General features: G+C 33.4%; 4 protein-coding genes across 5 annotated transcripts; 3 read left to right on the top strand and 1 right to left on the bottom strand.

Moving 5' to 3' along the window:
* Positions 1–261: 261 nt before the first annotated feature.
* Positions 262–2143, top strand: LOC126678632 (protein FAR1-RELATED SEQUENCE 5-like). Its single transcript, XM_050373527.2, has 3 exons — positions 262–382; positions 1012–2004; positions 2123–2143. The coding sequence occupies exons 1-3, from the start codon at positions 308–310 to the stop codon at positions 2141–2143; spliced, it is 1089 nt and encodes a 362-aa protein (XP_050229484.1). The 5' UTR covers positions 262–307.
* A 218-nt stretch (positions 2144–2361) lies between these two features.
* On the bottom strand, positions 2362–5199 carry LOC126678631 (protein MAIN-LIKE 1-like). The gene is made up of 7 exons (XM_050373526.1): positions 5095–5199; positions 4338–4668; positions 4011–4250; positions 3850–3897; positions 3210–3754; positions 2703–3116; positions 2362–2620 (listed from the first exon to the last, which is right to left on the bottom strand). The coding sequence occupies exons 1-7, from the start codon at positions 5197–5199 to the stop codon at positions 2468–2470; spliced, it is 1836 nt and encodes a 611-aa protein (XP_050229483.1). The 3' UTR covers positions 2362–2467.
* A 4367-nt stretch (positions 5200–9566) lies between these two features.
* On the top strand, positions 9567–10910 carry LOC126676452 (LOB domain-containing protein 40). The gene is made up of 2 exons (XM_050370661.2): positions 9567–9873; positions 9964–10910. Exons 1-2 carry the CDS (start codon positions 9684–9686, stop codon positions 10668–10670), a joined length of 897 nt encoding a protein of 298 aa, XP_050226618.1. The 5' UTR covers positions 9567–9683; the 3' UTR covers positions 10671–10910.
* Positions 10911–17275: 6365 nt separating this feature from the next.
* On the top strand, positions 17276–27548 carry LOC126677296 (KH domain-containing protein At4g18375-like). Of its 2 annotated transcripts, XM_050371846.1 has the most exons (9): positions 17276–17439; positions 17555–17609; positions 18481–19145; positions 22468–22938; positions 23042–23287; positions 23403–23615; positions 26147–26247; positions 26330–26399; positions 26851–27548. In XM_050371846.1, exons 3-9 carry the CDS (start codon positions 18522–18524, stop codon positions 27259–27261), a joined length of 2136 nt encoding a protein of 711 aa, XP_050227803.1. In that variant the 5' UTR covers positions 17276–17439; positions 17555–17609; positions 18481–18521; the 3' UTR covers positions 27262–27548. The 2 variants fall into 2 exon arrangements, with proteins under 2 accessions (XP_050227803.1, XP_050227802.1); XM_050371845.2 differs by lacking the exon at positions 17555–17609 and having other exon boundaries at positions 17277–17439.
* Positions 27549–27880: the final 332 nt, after the last annotated feature.

Genomic DNA, 27880 nt, shown 5'->3' with positions numbered 1-27880 from the left:
GATATATCACTAGAACATGACAACTAACGTAACCATGATGAAGTCATTTATAATGTTTATACCTAAAAGTTGTTGGTTGGGACTTGGAATTTGTATTTAGCAATATTGCTCATCATAGTATGTTTTGTCCACAAAAATTAACTAGCTTTCATTTGTTAAGGGGTTTACTATTCGCCGCCCCAAATTACTGGCCACCGCTCCAAAAATTATCATTTTACCCTTATTGTAAAAAAAAAAAAATTCTGAACCAAAAAAAAAAATTTGTTCTCTCAAATGATAGTAGTCCACATTTACTAATTCGATTAAAATGACGGATAACGCTCGTAATTCGTCCGGAAACGAATATCCACCATCCGAAACTAGCGTATCCGGATTTGCCGAGGTATTTTATCTATTTTACGTTCGTTTAAATTTTTTTTAATTTTTTTTAAATATTTTTAAATGGTCCATCGCCGACAGATGGCGATGGACCATATGGGCCATCGCCCAACGATGGCCCATGGCCGCATGGTCCATCGCCATCTGTGGGCCATGGACCATATGGTCCATCGCCATCTGTGGGCGATGGACCATATGGGCCATCGCCCAAAGATGGCGATGGCCCATGCGGCCATGGGCCATCGTTGGGCGATGGCCCATGCGGCCATGGGCCATCGTTGGGCGATGGCCCATGCGGCCATGGGTCCCTCAGGGACGATTCCGTCCCTGAGGGACAATATTTTTCTTTTTTTTTTAATTTAAATAAATAAAAAAAAATTTAATTAATGAAATAGATAATTAAATGTCTTTAAATTAATTAATTTTTATTAGTTAGAGATCAATTAAATTCTATTAGTTATAATATAAGTTTAGTGTTTTAATTAAATTTTATGTGGCCTACTATTTATTTGTTAGTGTTTTTAATTAGAGTTTCGATTAAATTTAACTTTTTTTGTTAGCGAATTTTTGTATTCACTAGTGTAATTTTAATTTATTTTTCTGAAAATTGTTACAATTATTTTCGTTTTGCAGGTTCATTTAGAAGATTATGGCAGTGACGGTATCGATTACAGTGAACGGTTTTTTTATGAAAACGGGTTTGAAAGTGATACCGAAGCAATAAATTGGGCAAAGGGAATTGCTATACAGATTGGGTTTGAGCTGGTTATTTCGTCTCACAAGAAAGGGGGGTTGGTAAAACTTTTGAAATGTTATCGGGGTGAGAGATATAGAGGGTCGCACACAGATTTAGATTCTTTTGCACGAAAGAATACGAAGACGAAGGCCTGCCAATGCCCTTTCAAGATTGTGGTGAAATTTATTAATGGCACATGGATTGTTCTTGCGAAGTCTGGGATTTCAAGTATGCACAATCATGCGTTAGCTGTGTATCCTGAGGGACACCGTCAGATGAGCGGACTGAGCGCTGCGGCCAAAATGATTGTGCGGGATATGAGTGCGGCACAAGCTAAGCCGTGTGCTATTTTGGCGGCTGTTCAAGAAAAATTTCCATCTGACAACCCTACAAGAAGACAAGTTTATAATTACAGAGATAATTTGAGAAAGTCCAGCTTTGAGGATAGAGATATGGTAGGTCAGTTGTTTCATTTGGCTCTGACGCACAACTATTTACACTGGACGCTTTCTGAGGAGAGCACAGGTGTGTTGACCCATCTTTTCATGTCGCATCCTGACTCCGTGCGGTTAGTCCGAACTTACCCCTGGGTGATCGGTATGGACTCCACGTATAAGACCAACAAATACCACATGCCTTTCTTTGAGATTATCGGTATGACTCCTTCTAACAAGAACTTCTTAATTGCATATGCAATTATGAAGGATGAGACCGAGGGGAGTTACAGATGGGTGTTGGAAAGGTTGAGGTTTTTGATTGGCGACCACCTACAGCCGACTTGTATTTTTACTGATCGAGAGTTGGGGCTGCTTAAACCAGTGAAAGAGATATTTCCACATACCCCTCATCTGCTTTGTACGTGGCACATAAATAAGGATGTAGAAGACAAAGTGTTCAAACTCTGCCGAATTTTTGTTAGAATTTGTTGCTAAAAATACTCTGTAAATATAATATGTGTTTTTTGGTTGGTGTTGTTGGGAAATATATATGTATTTGTGTGTTTTACAGGAAGTCCCTGAAAATGGGTGATGCTACTATTATAGAGGAAATGCTGCCGAATTTTTGTTAGAATTTGTTGCTAAAAATTATATTTTTCAAAATAATGTGTTTTTAGGTTGGGATTGATGCTATATATGTATTACGCTAGTAGTATAGAGGAAGTGCTGCCAAATGTTTAGATATAAATTGTTGCAAAAAAAACAAAAAAAAAACATAACATAATAGAGTACTAAAAACATAACATAATAGAGTACTAAAAACATAACATAATAGAGTAGTAAAAACATAACATAATAGTACAACAAACAAAATAAAAAAAAACCATAATATCATAGAGTACTAAAAACAATAATCTCAATCTGCCAGCCGCCAGTCTGCAATGAGTCGCTCCAAGTCAGTGGTCGACTCAGATATGCTCTGATCTATCTCCGGAATGGCAAACGGCGCACTAGCCGCAGTGATACGCGTGAGATTTCTCTGGCTCAGGGAACTGAAACGATTTACCCACTACAAAAGGAAAGTAAATTAAGATCAGTTAAACAATTAAATATATATATATATATTAATTACTAAGTTAATAAAGACTTACATAATCAATGTTGGAGCGAGAAGGACGGCCTCGTGAAGCTGTAACGTCAGAGCTAAGGACCTGCGGGTGGGAAAATCGTGCGTACCACTCCAAGTACGCGGGATGGCAAGCTCCAGCAAGAACAGTGGCTGGCTCGAGCAACGTCAAAGGAAGCATGCAAGTCATAGGAAAACCCTGCCACCCGTCGACCGCACCAATCTGAGCCATCTCCACATTGTACAACTTTGAATTCCACGCCCTAACGGCCTTTTCCGGCCGAAGAATAGGCGACGGTATGCTCTGCACATACCCCAGCTGACGTACAAATCTGGCGGACATGTACGGCTCAACAATGTCCCTGTACGCTATCCAACCCATGTAAGCAGTCCGCTGAAGGACTGCAGCAGGGCCACCACCAAAGGGAAGCCACGACACCTGCCCAAAATATATAAAATTATTAAAAAATAACATGTTAATTTAATTCAACTAAATATAGAAAATTGAACTATACAATTACATTCAACGTACCTCGTCGGCAGTCAAACTGTCTATGCGGGCACGCAATGACTGAAGCCGGATCTCTGTGCACTCTGTCCCGGATACACTCCAACTGAGTGCTCGAGGAGTGCCAATCTCTGTAATCAGCCTATCTCGCTGGGGTCTGAAACATGGAAAATACTCGTATATCCAAGCCTGGAGAAGTGTCAGACACCCAGACAAACCGTGACAGTCGCCTCTGGAGGCGATTCCTAACTGACGAAATAAATAGGCCAGTGTAGCAGAACCCCAAGAATAATCCTTCGCGTCTGCGACTCCATCCCTAACCTCCCAAAGACAGGCTGGTTTAACCCGGTGGCCAGTCTTATCGACGAAAAGAGTGCAACCTAGCGTCAGCCACATCCACGCTATTGCCTCAACCTCAGCACTCAAACCCCGTCCACAATTCCTAAAAATGGACTCAATCAGAACCCCTCCATTTTCATAATGCTTCGTCGAATTAGCTAACAAGTCATCCATAGAGATCCCTAAAATCTCTACACAGGAGGCAAGCAACAACTGTTTCCCGGGCTTATCTGAAAACATATTGCAGTCATGTATTATTTTAAGGAATACAAAATAAATTATTAAAATGAATATGTAATTTAAACAAAAATATAGTAAAATTTACCTGAAACCACTTTCCCGTCCACAGGAATATAGCAAATGTAATGGTCATCTCCCCGAATGGCAGGTGAAAAGAGTTAGTATCAGGCTGCCATCGCTCCACAAATGCAGAAAGGAGCGGAATATCCAAGTGACTGAACATAATATCAGGGAGATGCCCCAAACCACTCTCGGCTATCAGGTGTTTGACCTCGTCTGAGGCGTCATGATGCCATGCTGACAGCCTCTTACAAACTGCATGTCTACTCTGACACTTCAGAGTGCCTCGCTCCTCCTTCCCTGTCCATATTCCATAAGCGACATGTCCAAGGAAACTGGGAATAATACTCCCGTCCTCAGGTCCACCTGGCACTGGATCACTAACAGTCCAAGCAGGTATTTCAGTCCTGGCTCTTCTACTCGTCACTGAAATTACAATTACAACAATTAACATAAATTTAATATCTTTTAACTATTATTATTAAATTAATGAAATAATTAAATTTTATTTACCTGATGACGTTTCAGCAATAAACCGTCCATCTTTCCCCTTTTTCCGTCGAATGTTCACGATTGGTCCTAAACTCTCGTCCTCAGAAGTCTCAAAATCAGCATCGTCTATCCGACGGTCTTCCATGTCATCATCCTCCATCCGATCATCCTGTATCTGATCATCGACTGGCGTCTCACTAGCTCCCTCAATAGCAGGAGTCCCCTTCTTGTGTCGTCGGACTGAGGCACTCACACCACGCTTTCGAACATTTCGTTGTCCCGACTCCTCAAAATCAGATTCAGCTATAATAGGCTTACTCTTTCCCCTGCCACCATTACCGGGTCCTTCTTTCTGCAATTATCAATTTTACAATCAATAATATTAATTAAATTATACTATTAAACTTAAGCAAATAAAAATATATTAATAAAATTCTAAATTGTAAATATCTAAATTTATTTAGTCCGTAAAATTAAAGATTATTTCTTAAAATCTAAAATAATATCACTATCAAAATTAAATTTAATCTATATAATAAAATTTAATTAAATAAAAAATTATATTATACAACCTAAAATTATACTACTAAAATTTAATTTAACTACACCTATAACTAATAAAATTTAATTTAATTACACCTATAACTAATAAATTTAATTGTATTTTTCAATTATTTTTTTCTAATTAATTTTTAGGTTATTTTATTATTTATTAAATCCATTAATTTTAATTTTTTAAATTAAAAAATATATATAAAAAAAATTTAAATCGATTTACGGCCCTCGGACGGCGGCGGCGGCCAGGCCGTCGCCGGCGGCTCCTGGCCATCGCCGGCGACGGCCTGCGCCATCGCCCGGCGATGGTCTGCCGGTCTTTCGCCATCGCCAGGCGATGGCGTGCGCCATCGCCTGGCGATGGCGAAAGTATGGCAGACCATCGCCTGGCGATGGCGATGGTCTGCTGGACCATCGCCATCGCCCGGCGATGGTCTGCTGCACCATCGCCATCGCCGGGCGATGGTGCAACCGGTCATCGCCAACGCCGGACGATGACCGGTTTCCGTAAAAAAAAAAATTAAAAAAATTAAAAACTGAAATTAAATTACTTACCGGAGGTCCCCGTCTTTTATCTTTCGCCAATTCCGACATAAATCGGCTTCGATTATTGCTTGAGATTTTGTAATAGATTTTGGTTTGAGAGGAAGTTGAGAGGATGAGTTTTTTGTTTTTTGAGTTGAAAAAGGATTAGGGGTAGTTTGGTCAAAATTGGGGCGGTGGATAGTAATTTGGGGCGGTAAATAGTAGTCCACTTTGTTAATCATATAAAATAATCCGAAAATAAAAGATAAAACATATATCTAATTATAGTATTTTTATAGAGATAAATTTTTTATATGTCCATAATAATAGTCTGTTTGTTCAATATACACGATTTTAAAATCGTGTTAGCTTGATCCATCATTCATTCAATATATGACATATATATCCAAAATTCTTTAGACTATCAAAATGTCATCGTTTTAAGGTAATTTATATTGTTGTTATTTGAAAATTTAAACCGTGTTCTAAAAAAAATTGTAGGTCTTTTTGGCACATGTCAAATAAATTATGGATCAAACTCACATAATTTAAAATGTAGTATATTTAACAAATAGACTATATTTTGTCTTTTAAAAATTAAATTTTTATTTCAGGTAGTTGGATATTAAAGTGATTTTAATGAATGAATTTTGATAAATTTGAGAATGACCATTCATCCTCTTTAATTTCATCTTATAATTATAATCCCGGCTATGATAAAATTATGCAGCATCAGATCTGATCATCTTTTCTTTAGATTCATTTCTCTATCCAATTAAATTGGGTGCATAAAGTAACAATTATATATATTTGATCATTCTTAATTCTAAATTGATACGTATTAGTAGCGGTTTGTTTCAATAACTTTTTTATATATAGGTTCAGTGAATTAGTTATATATGTGGGACAAATGAGATATTTTTATGAATTTACTATAATGTTTTGAATAAATACTTTCTCCGTCCCAAAACAATAGTCCACTTTTCTTATCTATCTTATCCCAAACCAACATTTTACTTTTCTTATAAATCACAATTTAGAGTATTTATTTTCCGTATTATTCTTATTTAAAATGTATCATTTATTGCTATTAGACTATACTCATAACATTTAATAAGGGTATGGTAGAAAAAATGAAAATAAATTTGTGAAAAGTTAAAGCACTAATTATATTACTTAAACTGTGTGAAAAGAAAAATATGAACTATTATTTTGGAACGGAGGGGTAATTATTTTAGAAGTCACGTCACTATGAATATAAGTAACCGGGTCAGTAATCCCAAGATCAATAGAGTTTAACTATTTAGATTAATTTTAATATAACTTTTTAAATATAATTTTACGTTAATATTAATCATTCAAAAATTAGAGCAAGACTACAATATATATTACTAAAAATTAAAGAAACAGGATAAATATTAATACAAGCGTAAATTATGTTATATTTTAAAAATAAAGAACTAAACACTAAATGTGCCAACCATGAATAAATCATAAAATAAATAGACTAAAACAAGAGAGCTAAAACTCTAGAATTAAGCAAAAGGTTAATTAAAGCATAATCTAATCTAATACTCATAATCTAATCTAATCAAAGTTGTTATGTCAAAGTATGTTAATTAATTAAACCAAATATGATAGTAACAACAAATAAAAACAAGCCTCTCACCCTCCAAAACCGTTGGCGAATCTCGCCCACAGTCCCACCACATACAATACACGCGCTCTAAATTCAAAAACCAGCTACTGGTTTCACATCCTAAAAGCGGTTTTCGAGCACACGAAACTCCCGAAAACCAGGAGCTTTGTAGTAATTTCGTAATTAATTTAATCCAAGATTAAATAATTTGAAAATTGCGACCTACCTGTGGGACCCCAGTTTTTTTGTTCTTTTTCCTTCCCCAATATGTGGCGATTCGACCGCACTCTGACACCAGAACGTGATTGACACGCGCTAACATCTTCCTTCCTTAAATTTTGAACCCACTTGCATGGCTCTTCTAACCTTTTCTCACTCTCTCATACACACCTGTCCCTTTTTCTCTTTTCCCATTTTGCCCTTCTTTGTTTTTTCTTTTGCTCGTATCCTACCAGAAATTTTGGAAATGCTTAAGATAAAATAAAAAATTCAAGACTTAATCACTTAAAATCTCCTCACCTTTATTCCTTTTTCAATTATCTAATGTAAATTTTTTTTCAATTTTATTCTAATTTAACATATTATATTTTAATTATATCGTAAAAAATAAATTAACCTCTTTTCATTTAAAAAAATTTAAAATATATCTTTTATTTTTTATATTATTAATAATATTAGAGTCTAATTGAAATATAAATTAAAAATAAAGAATTATTTTAAAAAAAATTTAAATAAAAAAAGATTAATTTAATATTTTGAGGTACAATTGAAACACCAAAAAAATAAATTAGGATAAAATTGAAACAATTCCTACATTAAAATATAATTGAAGAGGGGACTAAAGGTGAGAGGATTTTGAGTAACTAAACCAACAATATACTTATATTATAAATGACGTAGATTTATGATGAAAAAATAAATTTGATGGATGTGGTATTTTTTCAATACTATAGTTTTTTATATGTAGGAGGATTTAAACTCACCATCTTAACTATTTAATGTCAAGCATAAATACCATTTAAACTACAAGTTGTTAGTATTAAAAATTAGAAAGGATGATTCATAAATATATTGCTAGAAATTAACATAGTAGATGATTAGTTATGTGTGTTGCTTTCCAAATTAACGTAACTAGCATTATGGACCCTTCTCCCTCGTAAGTATCGATTATTAATTTGTTTTCATTTTCACAAATATTGTAGTAATAGCCTTAGCTTAACTTTTTACTGTCGTAATCCTCTTTCACTAACACAGTTGGATAGTCTTGAATACTAGTAGTAATACTTAATTTTATGGGGTGAATAATTTGTACATTCATTTCTAAAAACAAATCCACTTTTATATGTAATTTTGTATATCACATATAATTATTTCTCAAAACAAATATCACATATAATTACATTTAGTGATATAATTATTAAATTAATTCTAAAGTGTATTATAAATATGTATGTTTGGTTTAATTTTTTTAAAATAATCCGTTGAATTAAAAAAATTAAACAAACTTATTGAAAATTTAAATTTATGGAATATCCTACAATAACAATAACCACATTTAAACCTGCGGATGTGCAAAAATTAAATTAAATAATTGGAATAATAAATTTAATTGATTTAATAATATTATTTTTAATTTTTCTATTGGATTAAATATAATAAATATCTATTTTGATCCAGTTAAATTTAGCTTGAAAGGAAAATATATTTTTCATTCAGTTCAATTTTAATTTCAAATCTAGATTTAATTTTAGTTTAGCACCGTCTAATTATATTTCTAAAAGCTTACAACATATTAAAAAAATTAAAATTTTAATTTAATTAAATAAAAAAAATTAATTAATTTAATTCGTTTCAGTTCAAATTGAATACATGCTTCTAGCTGAACTAAATTGGCCCAACATGGTTGATAGTAAATAAATTCAAATTGAGTAACAAGTAGACTAGCAATACTAGTGAAGAAGCCAAAACCTAAAAAACAAGTAGATCAATTGGTTGGTTAAGTTAAAGTTGTATCCAATGCATTAAGGTAATAAAAACAAGTTCATGCACCACTTTCCATATACAAACAAGCCAGGCCAGCCCATAAACTACACCCTTTAATTTTTTTTTTTTTTGGTACAGGGTCCATGAGGTTTCCTGAACGGGTCTCAACTATGAGACGGCACCTTTAAGCCTTCCACATTCAGACTAATCCCCACTCGAGCCGTGTAGGTCCCTTGCGGGAGGCAAACTCTGGCCCCAAGTTTTAAACGGCTGCATACATGAGTACGGTTCGAACCCGCGACCTCACTTACACCCTTTAATTTTTCACACCAAGCTATTCAACACTATACACTCACCAATACCTTACTCAACACCCTTCCATTTACTGGGAGTCCACCACACGCTCCATCACTGAGACTGGTACTCTATAATCATTGCCCCCAAAATGTCACATTTTATAGTAATTCTTTAATTAATTAGAAAAAAATGAGTACTAAAAATAAATAAAATAAAAACTCCTTGAATGTGGAAACCAGTGTTTTATTTTGTACACATTAAAGAAAAACAAGTTGCGCACTCTTTTTAAATACCCTCTTCTCTCTTTTATTTTCTTGATCAACATCAAGTTCTTGCTTTAGTTTTTCTTGTTTTTCTTTAACTCTAAAATGCGGATGAGTTGCAATGGATGTCGAGTCTTGCGTAAGGGGTGTAGTGAGAATTGTAGTATCAGACCTTGTTTACAATGGATCAAGACCCCTGAGTCTCAGGCTAATGCCACTGTTTTTCTTGCCAAGTTTTACGGCCGTGCTGGGCTCATGAACCTCATCAACGCCGGCCCTGATCATCTTCGTCCTGGTAATTAGTTTTACTGTGATTCTTTTGAGTTTTTGATTTCAAGAACTGAAAATGAATGTCCGTTAATTTTAGGTTTTGTTGGTTTTGCAGCGATTTTCAGGTCTTTGCTTTACGAGGCATGCGGCCGGATTGTTAACCCTATTTATGGCTCTGTTGGGCTGTTATGGTCTGGAAGCTGGCAGCTTTGCCAAGCCGCCGTTGAATCTGTTTTAAAAGGAATTCCGGTTACTCCGATCAACTCTGAAGCGGCTGCCAATGGCCATGGACCGCCGTTGAAGGCTTATGACATCCGTCACGTTTCCAAAGATGAAAACTCTGCTGCTTCTAATGAGCCCATCCGAGTCAAAACTCGTTGCCGTGTCAGGAGAGCCATGAAGCCGAAAGCTAGTGATGGTGGTATCGGCATCAACGAAACTAAAAACAGTAATAGCAAACCGGGTACTGGGTTGACTCGGTCGTTGAGCCATGAGTCATCAGTGAGTCACCAGTCCGAGTTGGCAATGGTGGACGGTGATAGCAAAGAAACCGAGAGTATGATTTCTGTTGAAACGGCGGAGGTTTCGCTGCTGTTCCGAGCCGAGCCGGAGTCAGCCGCCAAGGGCAATGAGGGGATTTCTGAAGATCATGGCAGTAGCAGTACTGAAATGGTTGTTGGACTTGGACTGGAGCTGACTCTTGGATTGGAGCCTGCATCACGTGCCTCCCACGTGGTTCCGGTGAAGAAGAGAAAAATTGAGTCGTCTTGTTATTCCGATGATGACACGTGTAAGATAGAGCTGGGGCTTGACTATCACTGATTAACAATCAGCAGATATTAATTAAATTAAAGATGTAATTAGTGTAAGAAGAAGAAGGTTCAGTTTTGGCGGCTTGGCTCCACATCGGCTTCTGTCTAGAAGAGAAGCAGTTTTTGTTTATTTATTTATTTTTGTTTGTTTTTGTTTTCACCCTTAATGGCTAAAATGTTAGAGAGGTGTACAAATGTGGTTTGACAGACATGGTAAATCAATAGACAGGGGAACTGTGTTTATCTTTGACATTTTATAGTACCATATTTTTAATTTCTGACATATATTATACTATATAATATAAAATGTAAGGTTTTTAGTTTATTTATTTTTCGGTTCGATCAGATATTTTTTTATATATATATAATTATAGAGAAGAGACAATTGTAAAACGAATCAAAACCTAAATCGTTATTAGAAGGGTACGGTACATACAAATGTGGTTTTACACTTACAGGCATGGTAAATCAAGAGAGATGGGAACTTTGTTTATTTACAACATTTATATTCACATGTTTTTAATTTCTGATAGATAGATATATTAGCAAATGAATTAAGAAAAGAATAAAAAATGAATCACACTCTAACAAATAATAAAAAATCATACAATTTTTTTTTATAATTGGGTAGGGGGAGCTCTTGTGGGAGGAATCGAACCCACGACCTAGCAGTTTGCTGACTAGCGCTTATACCATTTGAGAGATGTGATTGATTGGATTATTTTAATTTTTGTTATCTTTTAGATTTGAAAAAGATGGGATTTTAGTAATTCTTACACAAAGTAAGAAAGTACCATATATGTCTATATTTATAAATATATTCACTAAATTAATTCTTTTTAAAAATTTGGTTCGGTTCGATTCTTAAAATATTAATATTAACATTACAAAACAACCAACCTTGATCACTAATTAAATTATTTATGCAATAATTAACAAAATGAACTATAACTATAATGGTATAAGCGTTGCGTATTATAATGCTAAGTCGTGGGTTTAAATTCTTCCACATACCCTTTCACTCTCCAATTATTAAAAAATAAATAAATTATTACCAGTCTCGGATTATATAAGAATTTGAAATTAAATAATAATAAAAAGAATGTGTAGCCCTAAATCAGTCGACCATAGTACAGTAGTAGGATAAAATAGGGCATCGGTTGGTAATAGGTAGGATAGAATAACCCGTAAGAGCAATCAACAATAATGTCGATGATATGGTTGTTGCTAAATGAAAATAATGTGCACTAATGTTTGTTTACATAAAACCAAAATCCAAAAAATTTATTTTCTTCTCTTCGTTAAGGTTTCGTATTCCAGTTATAAATAAATACATCTCTCATTCCATTTTAATTTTTTTGAACATAAAAATATTAAGCCTAATTCTTTTAAAAACTCCGATCTTTTAGCTTCTTTTCAATCTTACTTTAACTTTAAAAACCAGTCAATTTTGTCCTATTTCGCATTTCTGTATTTCAATTGTACCCTGAAATATTTAATTGACGTCTTTTTCATTTGAAAAAAATCAAAAAGGTTCTCCATGTCTAGCATATATTATTTGTATGTGTTTAAAATTTATTAAAAATTAGTTAAATTAATTAAGAATGCAAATTAGTTTTAATTTGATTATAGTTTTTAGTTAGTGTTTTAAAATAAAGGATTTATTTGTACTTTTTTTTAATGAAAATGAATTTACTTTTATCTTTAAACTTAGTTAATTGAATGATTTCATCCTTTAAATTAAAAAATTAACAAAAATTAAAAATTGGGGTACAATTAAAATGACATGCGAAATAGGATAAAATTGACCAATATTTAACACCTGGATATGATTGAAAAGAGGTTAAAAGATCGGGATTTTAAGGTACTAGGCCAAAATATTACTCCAAATAATTTAGAATGGAATGAGATTTTAATATCAAAATATCACTATAAAAAAATAGCAAATTACCGACGGAAAAATCTTAATTTAACGACGGATTTTAATCTTTTAGCGAGGGGAAACTGATTTACCGACGGATTTCAGCCTTTTAGCGATGGAAATATCTGTTGCTAAAATACTGTTTTCTGTTAAATTTAATTTTTAAATTCTATATTATATGTTTTTACAAAATCAGGAAAGACATAGTGAACCTAATACGATGATTATTTATTTATCATGACTTATTTTGTCGTTTTGGGTATATTTGTTCTCTTCAAAATTCAAATTAGTTTATTTCACTTTATTCTCCCAATATCTGCTGTTTCGTTTTATTTCATTCTCTTAATTTTGTGTCTTTACCATCAGGACTCAGGAGGAGTAGTGGTAATTGTTAAATACGAACATTATTATTGGAGTTTTATCTAAAATCTAAACTTATGGATGGATTGATTGTTTAACATATTGATCTTTGACAGTTTCATTTTATAAATCAAATATACGAATATTAATTTATTTTAATTTTATTGTCTGCGTATCACACATTTGAGTCTTTGTATTTGTTTTGTTGTTGGCATTGACTGAACACTTCTATAAAAATGAGTCTCTATAGTTTTAATTTTACAGACATAATGTCGTTCCGCCATAAAAAGAGTTAAATAGTATCGTTCAGACCGAATAAATAAATTTAATGGCTCAATGTCAAGTACATTGATTAAACTTTAATAAAGTTAAAATATAAAAGGGAATACAAATCTTTTTTAAGTATCACTAACAACGCATGAAGTACATATGTTTTATCTTCGTAACCAAGAAACTAAATTTCTACAAAATTAAGAATAGAGAGACTCAATATTAATAAATAAAAGTATAAGGAATCAAAATGAAACTGTTGACAAGTATATGGACCCAAATATATAATTTGCCTTGTTAAACAGAGAAATGGTGCAAGTTGAGACATGCGTTATAAACCTGGGACTGAGGGAGGTTGTGTTTTGGAAAAGTACAAGTGAAAATCAGTGTCAACTGCTAAAATAAGGTATGTTTGAGCTATGGGTAGGTGTCAGGATTACCCTGCCATCTTCATGCGCATGTATTGCACCTCTTTATACGCTGCTCTTCTCCTGCCACACTTTTTCTTCTTAATTACTTCCATCTTGTTGGGTCCTTGTCATCATTTCTGCTTTTATTTTCTAATTGGTAGTTTCAATTTTGAAGCTAATTAAGCCTTCATTACAAATCTAATTCCATAGTTGAATGTTAAATTTCATGTGTTAGATGGTTATTCTACTTAATTTGCATTTGTTTTATCTTCAACCCAAAAAAATACAAAAATTTGACCGAATTTATTGGCTACGGAATAAATTAAAAAGGTTACAACTGACATTATTAAACTATTTGATTAAAAATGAAACACTCACTAATGAACTATAACTCAAATAGTATAATTATTAAACAGCAATCTGTTAAGTTGTGGGATCGATTCCTCCGACAAGCGATCCTTACAAATATAAAAAAAAAACCGGAACACTCAATAAACATTTTAATTTATTTGATTGTTAGACCTTATTAAACTAAATATTAAACGTTGTTTTTTTTACTCTAAATCATTATTGCCAAATTGAGCATTTGTGTGCAAAGTTCATGGTGAATAGAGCGATAACCAAAAGGAACGAAATAAGCTTATAATGGTATCGCTAATTTAAAAACCAAACCAGGACAGTACCCATAAATGTAGTTAAGTTGTTTTAAAATTTAAACTAGAAAAAATCATTATGAATGTATGAACCTTAAATACCTTTTTCTTATAAATTTTATTATAAGCCGTTTACACTACTTTTTTTAAAACTATAAAATTCCATATATAAAGTCTATTTATATTTAATATTGTTCTAATAACGTCTTATATATACTTTCAAAAGTTATAAATATGTTTATTTTTATTTGAATGATTAAACCAGTGAGTACTCTATTAAACTTCAAACCGATGGACGCATCACACAACTGTTTTGGCCACAGGCCATAGATTCAATTTTTAAAATGTGTTTGCAAAGTGCATTTCGAAGACGGCATAATTGGAGGGGGAATCGTGATTAGGCTTCAATCTTCATTATAATTGGGTAGTTGGTTACTCTAAGAACCGGCTTAAATGATGGGTTGAGGATGTGAAGTGACTCAACTGAGAATCAAGATTTGTAAATTACGTGTAAAACTCTTACACTTTGTTGAGATGCTTCTCTTACCCGTCTTCTATTAAAGTAAACATTCTCTAATTTTTAAAGTAAAAATTGTGAATAATACTTTTTCCGCCTCATTTTCTGTATTTTCACTAAATAAATTAACATTATTAAGAATAGTTTGATATTTGTATTTCATTTTATGTTACAGCAAACAGGGACCCGGAGGAAGGGCGAGTAAAAGTCAACTCAAATGGGGTTTTTAGAAGTAGTAGTGTCTCAATAGAGTTCCCAATGAAAGATGACCTTTAAAGCATCTGGTCTGGAAGTTGAGAAGGTTACCTTTAAAGCGGATAATAAAAGTGTCGTGGATCTAATCTTTTCATCACCAAACTAGTTGCTTCAACACTATCACAACCTTGAAAGAAATCAAACCGCTAATTGGAATTGGTCTATTTGATTTTATCACATTCATAGAGAAGGAACCACATGGATAAATGACCCATTAGCTATATCCTAAACTAAAAATACCCCACCCTTCTTTCATTGGACTTTTCCTCATCATATTCAAGATCTTAGAAAAGGAAATTATAATATATGATTCTTTCTAAAAGTTACTGAGAAAATTACGCTTCGTACGCTTTTTTTTTTTAATTTTTTTTTACGACAATATGCTCTAATTTTTTGCTGTTGTAAAAATACATTTTTTCAACTGTTTATTTTTTTTTTTGCAAAAAATACACCAATACTCTACCAATGATCTACTAATAATTTATAAATAATTTAGTAAAAGAGCGTATTTTTATAAAAAAACAAATCAAAACATAGTTTTACAAATATCTAGCTGAGAATAGGTATTTTCATAAGAGATCCAAAAGTAATTGAGAGAATTAGCTAATTACCTATATTAGAAAAATATTAGCATTTAGTAACCCTAAAATTATAACTTGATTTACATACCCCAAGCGTGTCAACCATTTATTTTTTTACTCTGCTCTTTATTTTTTATACTCCACTTATACCTAACACACTTTATTCAAAGTTTCTTCTTCTTCTTCTTCTCTTCTCAGCTCATTTAAAAAGAAAAAAAAAACAACAAATCAACAATTAAATTTAAAATCTTCAGCTCATAACAATTCAACAAATTGATTTCTCTAATTCTATTATTACTTTTTAAAAATTTAGTGTGACTTTCAAATTTAATTTCGATCTGCTCGAATTTTTAATTCCTAATCAAATAGCTTCAAATTTCACTTCGAATTTAAATCTAACGATCATAACTTTCTTAAAAAACAAAGAAAACTGTAAATTATTAATTTATTTGTTCTCATTAAAAATCTATTAAAAACGGTTTCAAACGGTTTCCAAATACAGTTTCAATTGCAGTTTCAAACCGTTTACGAAGGTTTCAAACAGTCTAAAACAGTTTCTAAAAAACGCTTTCGAACAGTCTAAAAATAACAGTTTCAAAAAATAGTTTCAAACCGTTTACAAAGGTTTCGAACAGTATAAAATAGTTGCAAACCGTTTACAAAGGTCTCAAACAGTTTCTAAAAATACTTTCAAATAGTTTAAAAAATAACAGTTTCAAACAGTATAAAACAGTTTCAAACCGTTTATATAAAAAATAACAGTTTCAAAAAAAAAAAACAGTTTCAAACAGTATAAAACAGTTGCAAACCGTTTACAAAAGTCTCAAACAATCTAAAATAGTTTCTGAAAAATACTTTCAAACACTTAAAAAATAACAGTTTGAAACAGTTTCGAACAGTATAAAACAGTTTCAAACCGTTTACAAAGGTTTCGAACAGTATAAAACAGTTTCGAAAAAACAGTTTCAAACGATTTCTAAAATTAATTTTAAACATTTGAAAACCATGTCAAAACATCATCAATGAAGAAAATTACGATTTTTTCAAAAAAAGTTGTAAAAAATTACAGAAAACGATGATCTAATAATTTAAAACAACATAGAAAGAAAGAAGTAGAAAAAGAAGAAGAAGAAGAAGAAGAAGTACTTTATCATCTATCACCCATCATATTATCTCTTAAACTCTTTTTTTTATTCAAATTTCTTTGTCTTAGAGTTCATTTATATAGTGTGGAAAATAGAAAAAGCAGAAAACGAAAAAAACGAAAAAAAAAAAAGTTGCAGAGAAAAGAAGAAGAAGAAGAAGAAGAAAGAAAAGAGAAGGAAAGAGAAAAAAAAAGAGAGAAAAAATGAGAGAGAAAGAAAAAAGAGAAGGAAGAGAGAAGAAAAAAAAGAAAGAATGAGATATGCATATGTTTAAAAGAAAGAGAGTAAAAATACAAATAAATTATTTTGCTAATTGAGAGTACAACTACAAACAATAAAAAAATAGAGTATAAAAGTAAATTTTTGAAATTGAGTTATTTAGAACAAATAAGTTAGAAAAAGGAGTTTTTTGTGCAAATTCCTCAAAGTAATTGGCTCGAAAAGCCCATCTTAGAATTTGATATGGGCTTTCAAAACAAACTCCATTTCTTAGAAATGAAAAAATAAAAAAATAAAATAAAAAGGAATGAAGGAAGAACAATTTTGCAGCCAAAATCAAGCTAACCCCTTTCGGTTGTGCATTTCTTCTCCATGGAATCATTAGAATGCTCTCAGTAACCCTAAATTCACTCTCTTTTATAGGCAATTTATTCCATTTATATCACAGGTATTCCTTCTCTCGCTCTTTTACTGCTCTCAATAACCCTAAATTTCTTATTAAGTGAGACATTCTAATTCTTAGTCGAGACTGAAGCAAATGTGTATGTTTGTTTATAATTAAGTGTTTGAGGGATTCGGCTAGCTATTAATTGGAACTTGTAGTATTTAATCACGTAGGTAATTGTCTGATTCACTTCTTGAATTTTTCTTTGCTTTTATCTTATCATAATTGTCGCGTGAACTCTGCAATGTGTTATTTTATTAAGAAGTGGTGAGAATGTTGCTGTTGTTGATGAGAATACGATGAGCTTTGCGTTATAGTATGCTAAGAGACGAACTCTACGATAGACGGACCCAATGTTGGAGGTTTAGAAGTCTACTTAGAATTAGCGATATTGTAATTAGGAGGGAAATTAAATCTTGAATCTTATCTTACTTGCCTTATATTTGAAAAAGGAAAAAAAAAGAGAAGAAAAGGCTATGTCCAGAACTTAAATGAGCGTAAGGATATGCTTAATTGAAGGTTTTTTTGATCTATCATGTCTACGGCTATGTTTGGTTCATAGAAAAGGTGCGGAATGGAATGGTTATTATGTATAAAAATGCTATTTTTTGCTTTGGTTCATGGAATTGTTATTTCATGATTTTGTGGAATAAGATCTCCTCTCAAAAACTAAAGAATGGATATTCCATTCCTTATACAATAGCTATTATGTTCCATGCTATTTCGTTCCATGCTATTTCATTCCATGAACCAAACATAGCCTATGGGGAATATGGAATTGAGGATTATACTACACGCCAATTTTTAATCCAGTTTTATTATTCCTTCGCTGTAGTAATTTCCCTACAACTCCATTATAACCAGCCTATTGATTTTCTCTCTAAAATATAATGATACAATGTAGTATTTGAGTTGATGTTGTAGAAGTTTGTATAGAGGCAATGATCTGCCTATTTGCAGTTATTCTCGTGTTAATTTCAGGCTTAAATATGCTGTAGGTAATGCTTTTATTTTTAAGATTATGATGGGAACTTGTTTCTACAGGGCCAACCAATTGCCACTTTCTTATTAGTTACTGCGGCAGTATGGATAGGAATAAGCGCAATATATTTAAGAAATTTCCAAGCAATCAATTCAAGAGAAAAGGAGTCAGCAGAAAAGGAAACTGGAATCATTCCAGCCATGAGGAACTGTCTGGGGATTCACATCCTATTGACACTGTCTATCGCATACTCTGCCCTTCGAGAAAAATTGGGGGTGTTATTGGAAAGGGTGGTGGTATAATTAAAGGTCTAAGGGAAGAGACCCATGCAAAGATAACGGTTGCTGATCCTGTTCCTGGTTCAGACGAAAGAGTAATAATCATCTATAGCTCCCCTGAAAAGATTTCTAGGAACCAAAATAATGATAAGGGTTCTACTATGGAGAATAATCAGGATACTATGGAACCTCATTGTGCTGCTCAAGATGCACTCTTGAAAGTTCATGACCGGATTGTTGAGGAGGATATTTTTGGTGGAAAGGGAGCTGATAATGAGAACAGTGTTGTCACGTCACGGCTTCTGGTTCCATATAACATGGTAGGATGTGTTTTGGGAAAACGTGGAGATGTCATTCAAAGGTTGCGAAGCGAGACAGGTGCAAGTGTTCGTGTTCTTCCGGCAGATCAGCTTCCCAGTTGTGCTATGGGCACCGATGAATTGGTTCAGGTACGATATTAGCCTCTTTAGTTTTTTGAGTTTTTATGAGGTGTAGACCCAAGTCATGCTTTTGCTCTTGAAGAGTCTTGATTATATTTTATATACTTATTTTCCACACTTTCGTCTCTGGAATCTTATTATGTTATGTACAAGTAGAACTTTACCAGGATTTTGTCTACAAATCTGGACGAGTTGGTAAACTTTTGAAATTGTTAAACGATTTTGTTCTCTCCTCTTAGCTTGCTAAATTTTCTGATAATGTTAATAAGTGTGTTGGCAGCATATAGCGGCGTGGAGTTCTATGTTTTTGCATTTGCACATTCCTGGGCATGAACTTCATAACATGTTCACTATGTCTCTCCCCTAGCTATTTTTTCACATCATTGTCACATTCAAATTTTTGAGTTGGTCAACCATTGAGTGATCAGGCCAGCGCCAACATATTAAATCCTAAAAACCCGCCTTAAGTCTATAAATTCCCTTTGATAATTTTACTTAAACATGGTTCAGGTATGCTATAATTGAAGTCAAGGTAGATGTGGCTGCTTGACAAGCTGCAGTGACTCTGAATTAAAATAATTATTACAGTTTATATGAATTTTGGCACTCAAACTCATATTCTTAACCAACTTAACTGCACAGCAATGTGTCTAGTAAACATCAGCTGGTTAAGTTGTTTGCTATTTATCGTGCTAGATTTAACATGATACATTAATCACATTTCCATTTTCCAGTCTATCAAAGCCGTTCTATTCCAGTAAATTTTGAGTTATTAACAATTAATTGTTAATTATTTCTTTTGTTAAAAATGCTAACAATTTATGGTTGTACAAGCCATTTGCCAAAAAAATAAAAAATGAATTTACTGAAATAAACTGATACTTAGCTGTTTCTTGGAATTCTAGCGTTATTAATCATAATACATGTACTGTCATGATATTTATTATTTGGTTGCAGTGAAGGTCCAGTTTAGTCCTGGAACAGCTTTTGATGCTTTACCCTTTCCTTTGTCCAGTTCAATGATGGATTGATTTTCAACACATTCACTTTTCATGAAAAGCTATTATGTTTTCTGAACATGACTAAAGGAACTATTAATTGATTTTTTATAATGAGATATGCCTGTAGTGGCATTTCTAAATGGCTTTTTTTTTGTATGAACTTCTAAAGTAAAAGTAATCATGGATCATATGGATGTGGTAAATGTTATACTGGTGTGCTGTTTGTCTGGTCTGGGAGTATTATTTGCGACATTTTTCTTGCTCATTGCACCAATTTTTCATCCTCAATCAGACTTCACTCTTAATTCAAGTTTCGATATGCATCGCCAGCGAGCTAGTTTAATGTGTTCCCTAGTGAAATGATTGATAAGTTGTTATGTGTTAGTACTATCTGAGACGAGACTCTGAAATGTTGCTCGCCCGATTTAAAAACATGGCTATTATTTAAGAGTTATTGCCTTGCTTTGATATGGATGCGGTCCTATGTGGTATGTTCCCTTTATCAATATAATTGCTTATCTGTAAGTATTTCTTACTTCACTGATTATGAGTCACATTTTGAAATTTGGTTGTGCCTTTTGGGAACCGCTTGCCACTTATATGGTTATCATAATGAAAATAGCCTGTTCTTATTTAGGATTGCGCCTTCAAAGTGCAGCCACTGTAAAATGAACCTTTACCACCAGTGGGACCCAATTTGAAGCCTGATTGTGTAGGGAAAAGTGAAGGGAAAGAACATGACTGCTGCTGAAGTTATATAGTTATTTACTTATTTTTTACCACTGCAATTTGCCGAAAGATATCTCTTAGTTCTGAGATTCTCCTTTGTCTCTGTACCCTAGGTTGTCAAGGCTAACAGCTTCCAGCTGTCTCTCTTATTGAACTTTATTGGCTATGCGAGACAAGGTTTAATAGTGTTGTTTATGGATTGTAAGCAAATTAAGCATTATTTTGTCTCTACATGAGGAGTGGCCAAGAATTTAGATGTTAAGAACTTTTCAGAACCACAGCCTTTCAGCATTAGGAATTTTGGAAAATTTTGCTTAATTTATATAACGTGAATAACAAAGTATCCTCGGACCATGTACATGACTGCAGCAAGTGGAAGATGGGTATTTGAAACTATATATGTGTTCCATAGTGACCTATTGAATTTGATATGAGCATGTTAGTAGTGGACTATGATGCTGTTGACTCCATAATTTAATTGGAAATGTGGATGTTGTTTGGCTTTCTCAAGACCTTTGGCATTAAAATATTTATACTTTCTACTGATTTCAGAGTAATACTGGATTTCTTACTTGAACTCCACCTTGTGAATCAGCATGGTGAAACGCATGCCCTCTTGTTAAGACATGTCTTCTACAACTAAAACTGGTGCTGGCCTGGCCTTAAACATCAATGATGTCACAATCAATTTCTCAGCTGGCTGAAATTAGCTGTTGGATCTTCACTTCTCTCTTGGAAGGATGAGAGATATATGCTCAAATGCGAATGCGTCTGCAAGGTCCAAGCATACCTTGATTAGGATGATGGATGCAAAGGATGGGTTGAGTTCTCCAAAATGAGGTGGGTGGAGTGACCTTTATTCACTCCATTGATATCATGTGAATAGGGATACTGACCTAGGGATTTGGTATTAGCCAAATAGAAATAGTCAGTGGATCCATAGTATTGTGATATCGCTCATTTTTCTTTGACCATCTATCTTTTTCCTCATTGCCAAACTTGTTTTCATGCGTTTTTGTTGAAGACACTGATAGATTCTGGAATGAGTTACCCATATGTGCTATCTTTCCCTCCTTTCTGGCCAAGTTCATTTAGTGTGGACTTTCACTCAAGGTTTTCTCATTGTGTGATATTTTAAATACTGAAATTCTCAAGTTGATATCAATAATCATTTGGTTGTTGTCATTCAGTGCTTGAAGGATTTCACCCACACGTATCCCTAGAATGATAAAATCTATTTAGTTTCTGTGGAAAATGGTGATATCTATCTACATTGATCGGCTCTTATAGTGTCCCATTTCTTGTTGAGTAGTAATTTTGATGATTGCGTGCGCTTATTTGTTTCGAACTTTGTATGGACATGATATGTTAATTGCCTGTTAGGTGAATAAGTACTAAATTTTTTAATATAAAAATGATTGATGCTTTAATGAATATATGATATGTTCATTTATTTAAGTATTATTATGCTTTTTTGTGATCATTCTAACTATTGTTGCATGCGGATCACTTCTTTGTTTGTTTTAACACTTATCCCGGTAGGAAAGTGTAATCTATTAGTAACTCTCAGCTGAAGTGTAAGTTTGGAAGGTGTTTTTCAGATATCTGCAAATCCGAATGTGGCAAAAAGGGCTCTTTATGAAGTGTCTACTCTATTACATCAAAATCCACGAAAAGACAAACCCCTAGATGTATCTATGCCTTACGCTCGTCAAAGTTTTCATTCTCCTGGAGGTCCCATGATGAACATGCCGCCACCAGGAAATCCAATGTGGCCTCATAGGAACAATTCAGCACATAATATGCCTCCCATGCCATTGATGGGGAAATATGGCAGTCAGCATTCAGGATTTGGGCAAGGTGGCTTTGATGGTGTTCCTCCAGGACATGGCGCCGAACCTTCAGCTGAATTTTCTTTGAAAATTTTGTGTTCTGCTGGGAAAATCGGCGGGGTGATTGGCAAGGGAGGCTCTAATGTAAAAGTGGTTCAGCAGGAGACAGGGGCTAGTATTCATGTTGAGGATGCTTCAGCGGAATCAGATGAACGCGTGATCCGTATCTCTGCTTCTGAGGTTTGCCTGGCTTTTAAAAGTTGCAACCTCTTTGTAATTTAGTTGCTTGAAGATTGTCATGCAGCTGATATACTAATTTAAACCTTGGTTCTGACTATTTCAGGCTCTTTGGAATCCAAGATCAAAAACAATTGACGCAATCCTTCAGCTTCAGAATAAAACAAGTGAATTTTCTGAGAAAGGTACTATAATTACCAGACTTCTTGTTCCATCAAGTAAGGTTGGCTGTCTTCTTGGACAAGGAGGTCAAATTATCAATGAAATGAGGAGGAGAACCCTAGCAGATATTCGTGTTTTCTCCAAGGATGAGAAACCCAAGTTTGCATCTGAAGATGAGGAGCTTGTTCAGGTGACATGGTCAAATGGTGCATTCCATGATTTTTTTTATCAATACATACTGAATTTTTGTAATTGGCTATGTTTTGAAATTTCAGTATTAACATGACCCTCATTGGTTATTTTAGATATCCGGCAATTTTAGTGTTGCCAAAGATGCTTTGTCAGAGATTGCATCAAGACTAAGAGTGAGAACTTTACGAGATGCAAATGGTGGAACAGAACCTGGGCCTGTTGGACCTGGCCAGGGATTTGGGACGGCACGAAGCTTGCCAGGAAGAGGGCCTCCTCCATCTGGTATGATGGGACCAAGTAGTTCTGGTGGATATGAAGCTTCAAGGGTAACATTTCCCTCCTCTTTATCTGTGTTCTGGTTTAAGTAATAGTTCATTAAATATGTACACCTGCTAAGTTTCTGTTAAAATTTGGCAACTAGTGTAGAGGAGCATGGTTTTAGGGAAAATTTTAGTGCTGCACTATGTACTTTATCTTCTAGTCTGATGATATTTTAACTTGGTGGTTGTGGAATTTAACATCATGGTAAATTATTTTCGGCATTCTATTTTTTGTGGTTATAATGCTGTCTTGTCTTGTATGCTATTTTCACTATTCTCCGGCAGATGAATAGAATGTGTATATTTTTCCACTTACCTGGGAACAAATCAATGGTACTTTATGCATTGAATTTATGTATTTCCCCCTGTATAATACTGCCTGTCTTTACAGTACATGTACGCATATGCATAGATGATATTTATGTAAGTGATTCTAGATAGATTATGTAGTATAAGCATACAAAAATAGATCTTTTGCTTCCTTTCCTCCATATCCTTCACATAGATCATCTTTTAGTATAGTTTTTGTAATTTGCTCCATATTTATTTGTAGGTTTTTTTTTTATGTTTCCATGATTTGTAGAATGTGCTTTTGTAGCTCAATGACATAAATTGTACACACTTTTCAGTTTTCTGATTTATATCACATGTTTGTTGGTTTGGTTATGATAATTTTTATCTTAGAAAGGATGTCCTATTGCCTAAAAATTCATGCACCTAGATTTAGATATGACATTATGACTCCCTTTTTCTGCATTGCAAGGAGGCTTTTTGTTTTTTAGTCGGAACTTGCGAGCACTAGGTTAAATTCACGGTTTTAAGTTATTTTTGTAAAGGTTGTCATTTAAAGAATTTTAAACTTGCCGGTACTGTTTTTACCGTTTTCTAATTGTTATCATATTTTGCACAGGTAACGGCTGTAACAGCCTTTATCTTAAAGTATCAAACGTAATTGAAGCCGTCGTATTGTATTCTATTTATATTCTACTGTCTTGTGTTTCTATTATTACTTATTAGGATAATTTATTTTTCATTATACTATAAAATAACGAATTAAGCATATTTACCTTTACTCATAATTTTTTTGTTAGATATTTCTATTCTTAAATTTCATTTAACTCTTTTAAAATCTGCTATTCCACCAACTCTTACAATTTTTATTAAATAGCGCCTCAATTGACTGTTACATAATCATGCCCGGCCTTAGGCATAGGCCACTAAGGGCTATGCCTAGAGCCACAAATTTTAGAGGGCCTCATAATTATATGGGGTCCATAGGAAAAATAAATATTATATTAAAATTTTAATAATTTTTTTTATGATAGATGAAATTTTCATTTTTAAAATTTAATTAGGTCTTTTAGTAATTAGAAAATAAATTTTAAAGGGCCTCTTTTATGGTAGTAAATGTTGTAATTTATATTCAAAAATAAATTAGGCTCTTTTAATAATAACTATATAGCAATACAAATAAGATTAAATTACATTATATATATTCTTTTTATATAAAAAAATGTTTTTTTAAAAAGAAATATTATAAAAATTTACTAAAAATCTATCGATATTTACCAAAAATCTACTAAATATATATCAATAATCTACCGAGATTTATAAAGTGAAAAAGAACATATTTTATGAGAAAAATAAAATGAGTTTATTTTTACGAACAATTTTACAAAAATAGATTTTATTTATAAAAAAATACTAAGATCTCGCCTAGGGCCTCGGTTCATCTAAGGCCGGCCCTGTACATAATGCTACGGTCATTACTGATACCTTTCCTTTATATACGGTCTGCTGGGATTGTGGCTGTTACTGCAATTTCAATCCATGGTTAAAAGTAATTGACTATTATAGGGTTATCTTCTGAAACCGAATTTAGTCATTTGCTTCATTCTTACTTTTATGCTGATAATCAACTTCCTTTTTTTAACTTAGCACACAACTGTAATGACAAGTGCCTATGGTCTTAGATTTGGTTGATATTTAGATTTGGTGATATCTCAACTGCCATCGCATGACCTCTTGCTGCTTCTGTGCACATATTATTTATTTCTGTTACCGTGTTTATTTCTAGAATAGTGACTATTTTATCTAATGGATATATCATGCTGAAGAATTATTGGATTCAAGTTCAACTAAATATAGATCTAGTGTTTCCTCAAAAAAAAAATGCAGATCGAGTGAATGAACTGAACTGAATTGAATGCCTGCAACAAACTGTAATCAGTTCTATCTTAGTTAGTGTTAACTCTGGATTATAATTTATATAGGTTTTCACAAGTCATTAAACATTTTTAATGTCAGCCATGCTCTGTCTATTGAAATTGCAGCATCAGCTTAGGGAAATGAATCCCATTTTGTGCGGTGTATATGATGTGGAATGTGCTCAATTGATATTTTTTTAATACTGGCATTCTTGTGGTTATGTGATTTTAAACATTTTATACAAGTTAAGGGTTTGTATGCTTGGTGCATTCATATAGCTGGGGAACTTGCAATTTTTTTTATTTGAAAAAAATTCTTGCTTCTCGCAGGGTAGTGAACATGAATATGAACGTCGCAGTTATCCAGTTCCTCCACCTGTTGAACATGAATATGAACGTCGCAGTTATCCAGTTCCTCCACCTGTTGTTGGGTATTCGTACTATTATTTTAAGTCATAAACTAATGATTGTGTCTTTCAATGCTGTGGCTGAGTTCCTTATTGTTGTCTCTAGTTCCAGATACCAAAACGTGAACAGTGGTTTGGAGGACAATGGAGTTGGGGGAATGCCTTATGCTGGTGAGGTATGTCTATCATATTCATTCTCTCTCCATCGTAAGGGAACAAACAAATGGATAAATGTTAATACCATGCCTAGTGTAATATTGCCCTACATAAATCAAATCCGAAATGTCTGTTGATATCCAAGAATAAAAATTCTTGTACCCATTCTCTCAAACTTTGCTGTTGGGAGAAGCGTTAGTTGGATTTGGACATTCAGAAAATGACTTATTTGTTAGTCACAAAATAATGTTGATTTGTGACTTTCATTTGCAAGCTTTTTGTTTCACTGTTTTTCATACAATCCCCTTTTTCTCGTGTATTTTTAACTCGTAGAGTTCCAGTTTGGGGCTTGCAAACATGATTCATGATTGGAATATAAAATCGATAAGATTTCGATGTAAGAGTGAAGTATTGAAATCTGTGGCAAGGTTTCTATTTCTTCTTATGTATTATAATTTCTGGAAATCTTAGGTTGCTGGAACAAGGATGAAGTTCCAAGATCCTATGTCTGGTGGCCCTGAAAATTTCCGTCAATCTTCTGAGCATCTGAGTTCCAGACAAAGCATTCATCATCCTTTTGTGGCTTCTTCCGGACAGAACATGAATGGCCAACAAGGTTTCTACCAGAACTCTTATCAGACAGGGACTGCTCAACAGAGTGTCTATCAACACCCGAATTCTCAGCAAAATTCATATCCGAACATGAACGCGCAGCAAAATCCCTATCCGAACATGAACGCGCAGCAAAACCCCTATCCTAACCTGAACATTCAACATAACCCCTACTCTCATAATGCTCCTCAAGGTGTCTACGGCAATCCCGATGCCCCTCAGGCGACCTTTCACAATATTAGCACGCAGCAGGGCACATACCAGTACTGACTTTGATTTGAGAATTTTTGTACAATAGTTAGCCATCCGTTTTCTTATTGTGTAACTGCTGTGTGTGCCGAGTCAGACACACGTAGTTGTCATTTAAAGCTGTTTCATGATCTTTAGGCATTTGCAGGCAGTAAAAGGAACAAATTTGGCTATGCTGTACTTCTGCAATTTGTAAACATTTTCTTAGAGTATAGGAATATACATAATTATTTTGAAAATTCTGGATATCTCAACTCATGACGAACTAAGATTTTCTGCGCTAAAGAATTTAAGTTAATTCGGAGTAATTGTATTTTTTTTTCGTATAATCATATAATTGATCCAAGGTAGTCTAGTTTGCTGGTTTCTATTTTGTTGTTTGTTATCTTTATTCGTAGCAGATGGCGCATAAATTGTTTGCAGTACACAATTTGTTGCCTCTCCTAAAGATTTTACTGTTCCTCTTGGAATAAACATTCAGCTATTTAAGATTTAAATTTGATAAAAGAATAATAAATCTTTAAAAGTATTAAGTATATATTTCACCTAATTTCAAAGAAATGATAATATAATTTTATATTATCTAGAAAGTGATGACAATCACAAGAACGTATAATAGTCATTTACTATAATACATGGT

Source organism: Mercurialis annua, linkage group LG4 (assembly GCF_937616625.2).
Source record: "Mercurialis annua linkage group LG4, ddMerAnnu1.2, whole genome shotgun sequence".
Classification (NCBI taxonomy): Eukaryota; Viridiplantae; Streptophyta; class Magnoliopsida; order Malpighiales; family Euphorbiaceae; genus Mercurialis; species Mercurialis annua.
This window is presented reverse-complemented; position numbering and strand designations above follow the sequence as displayed.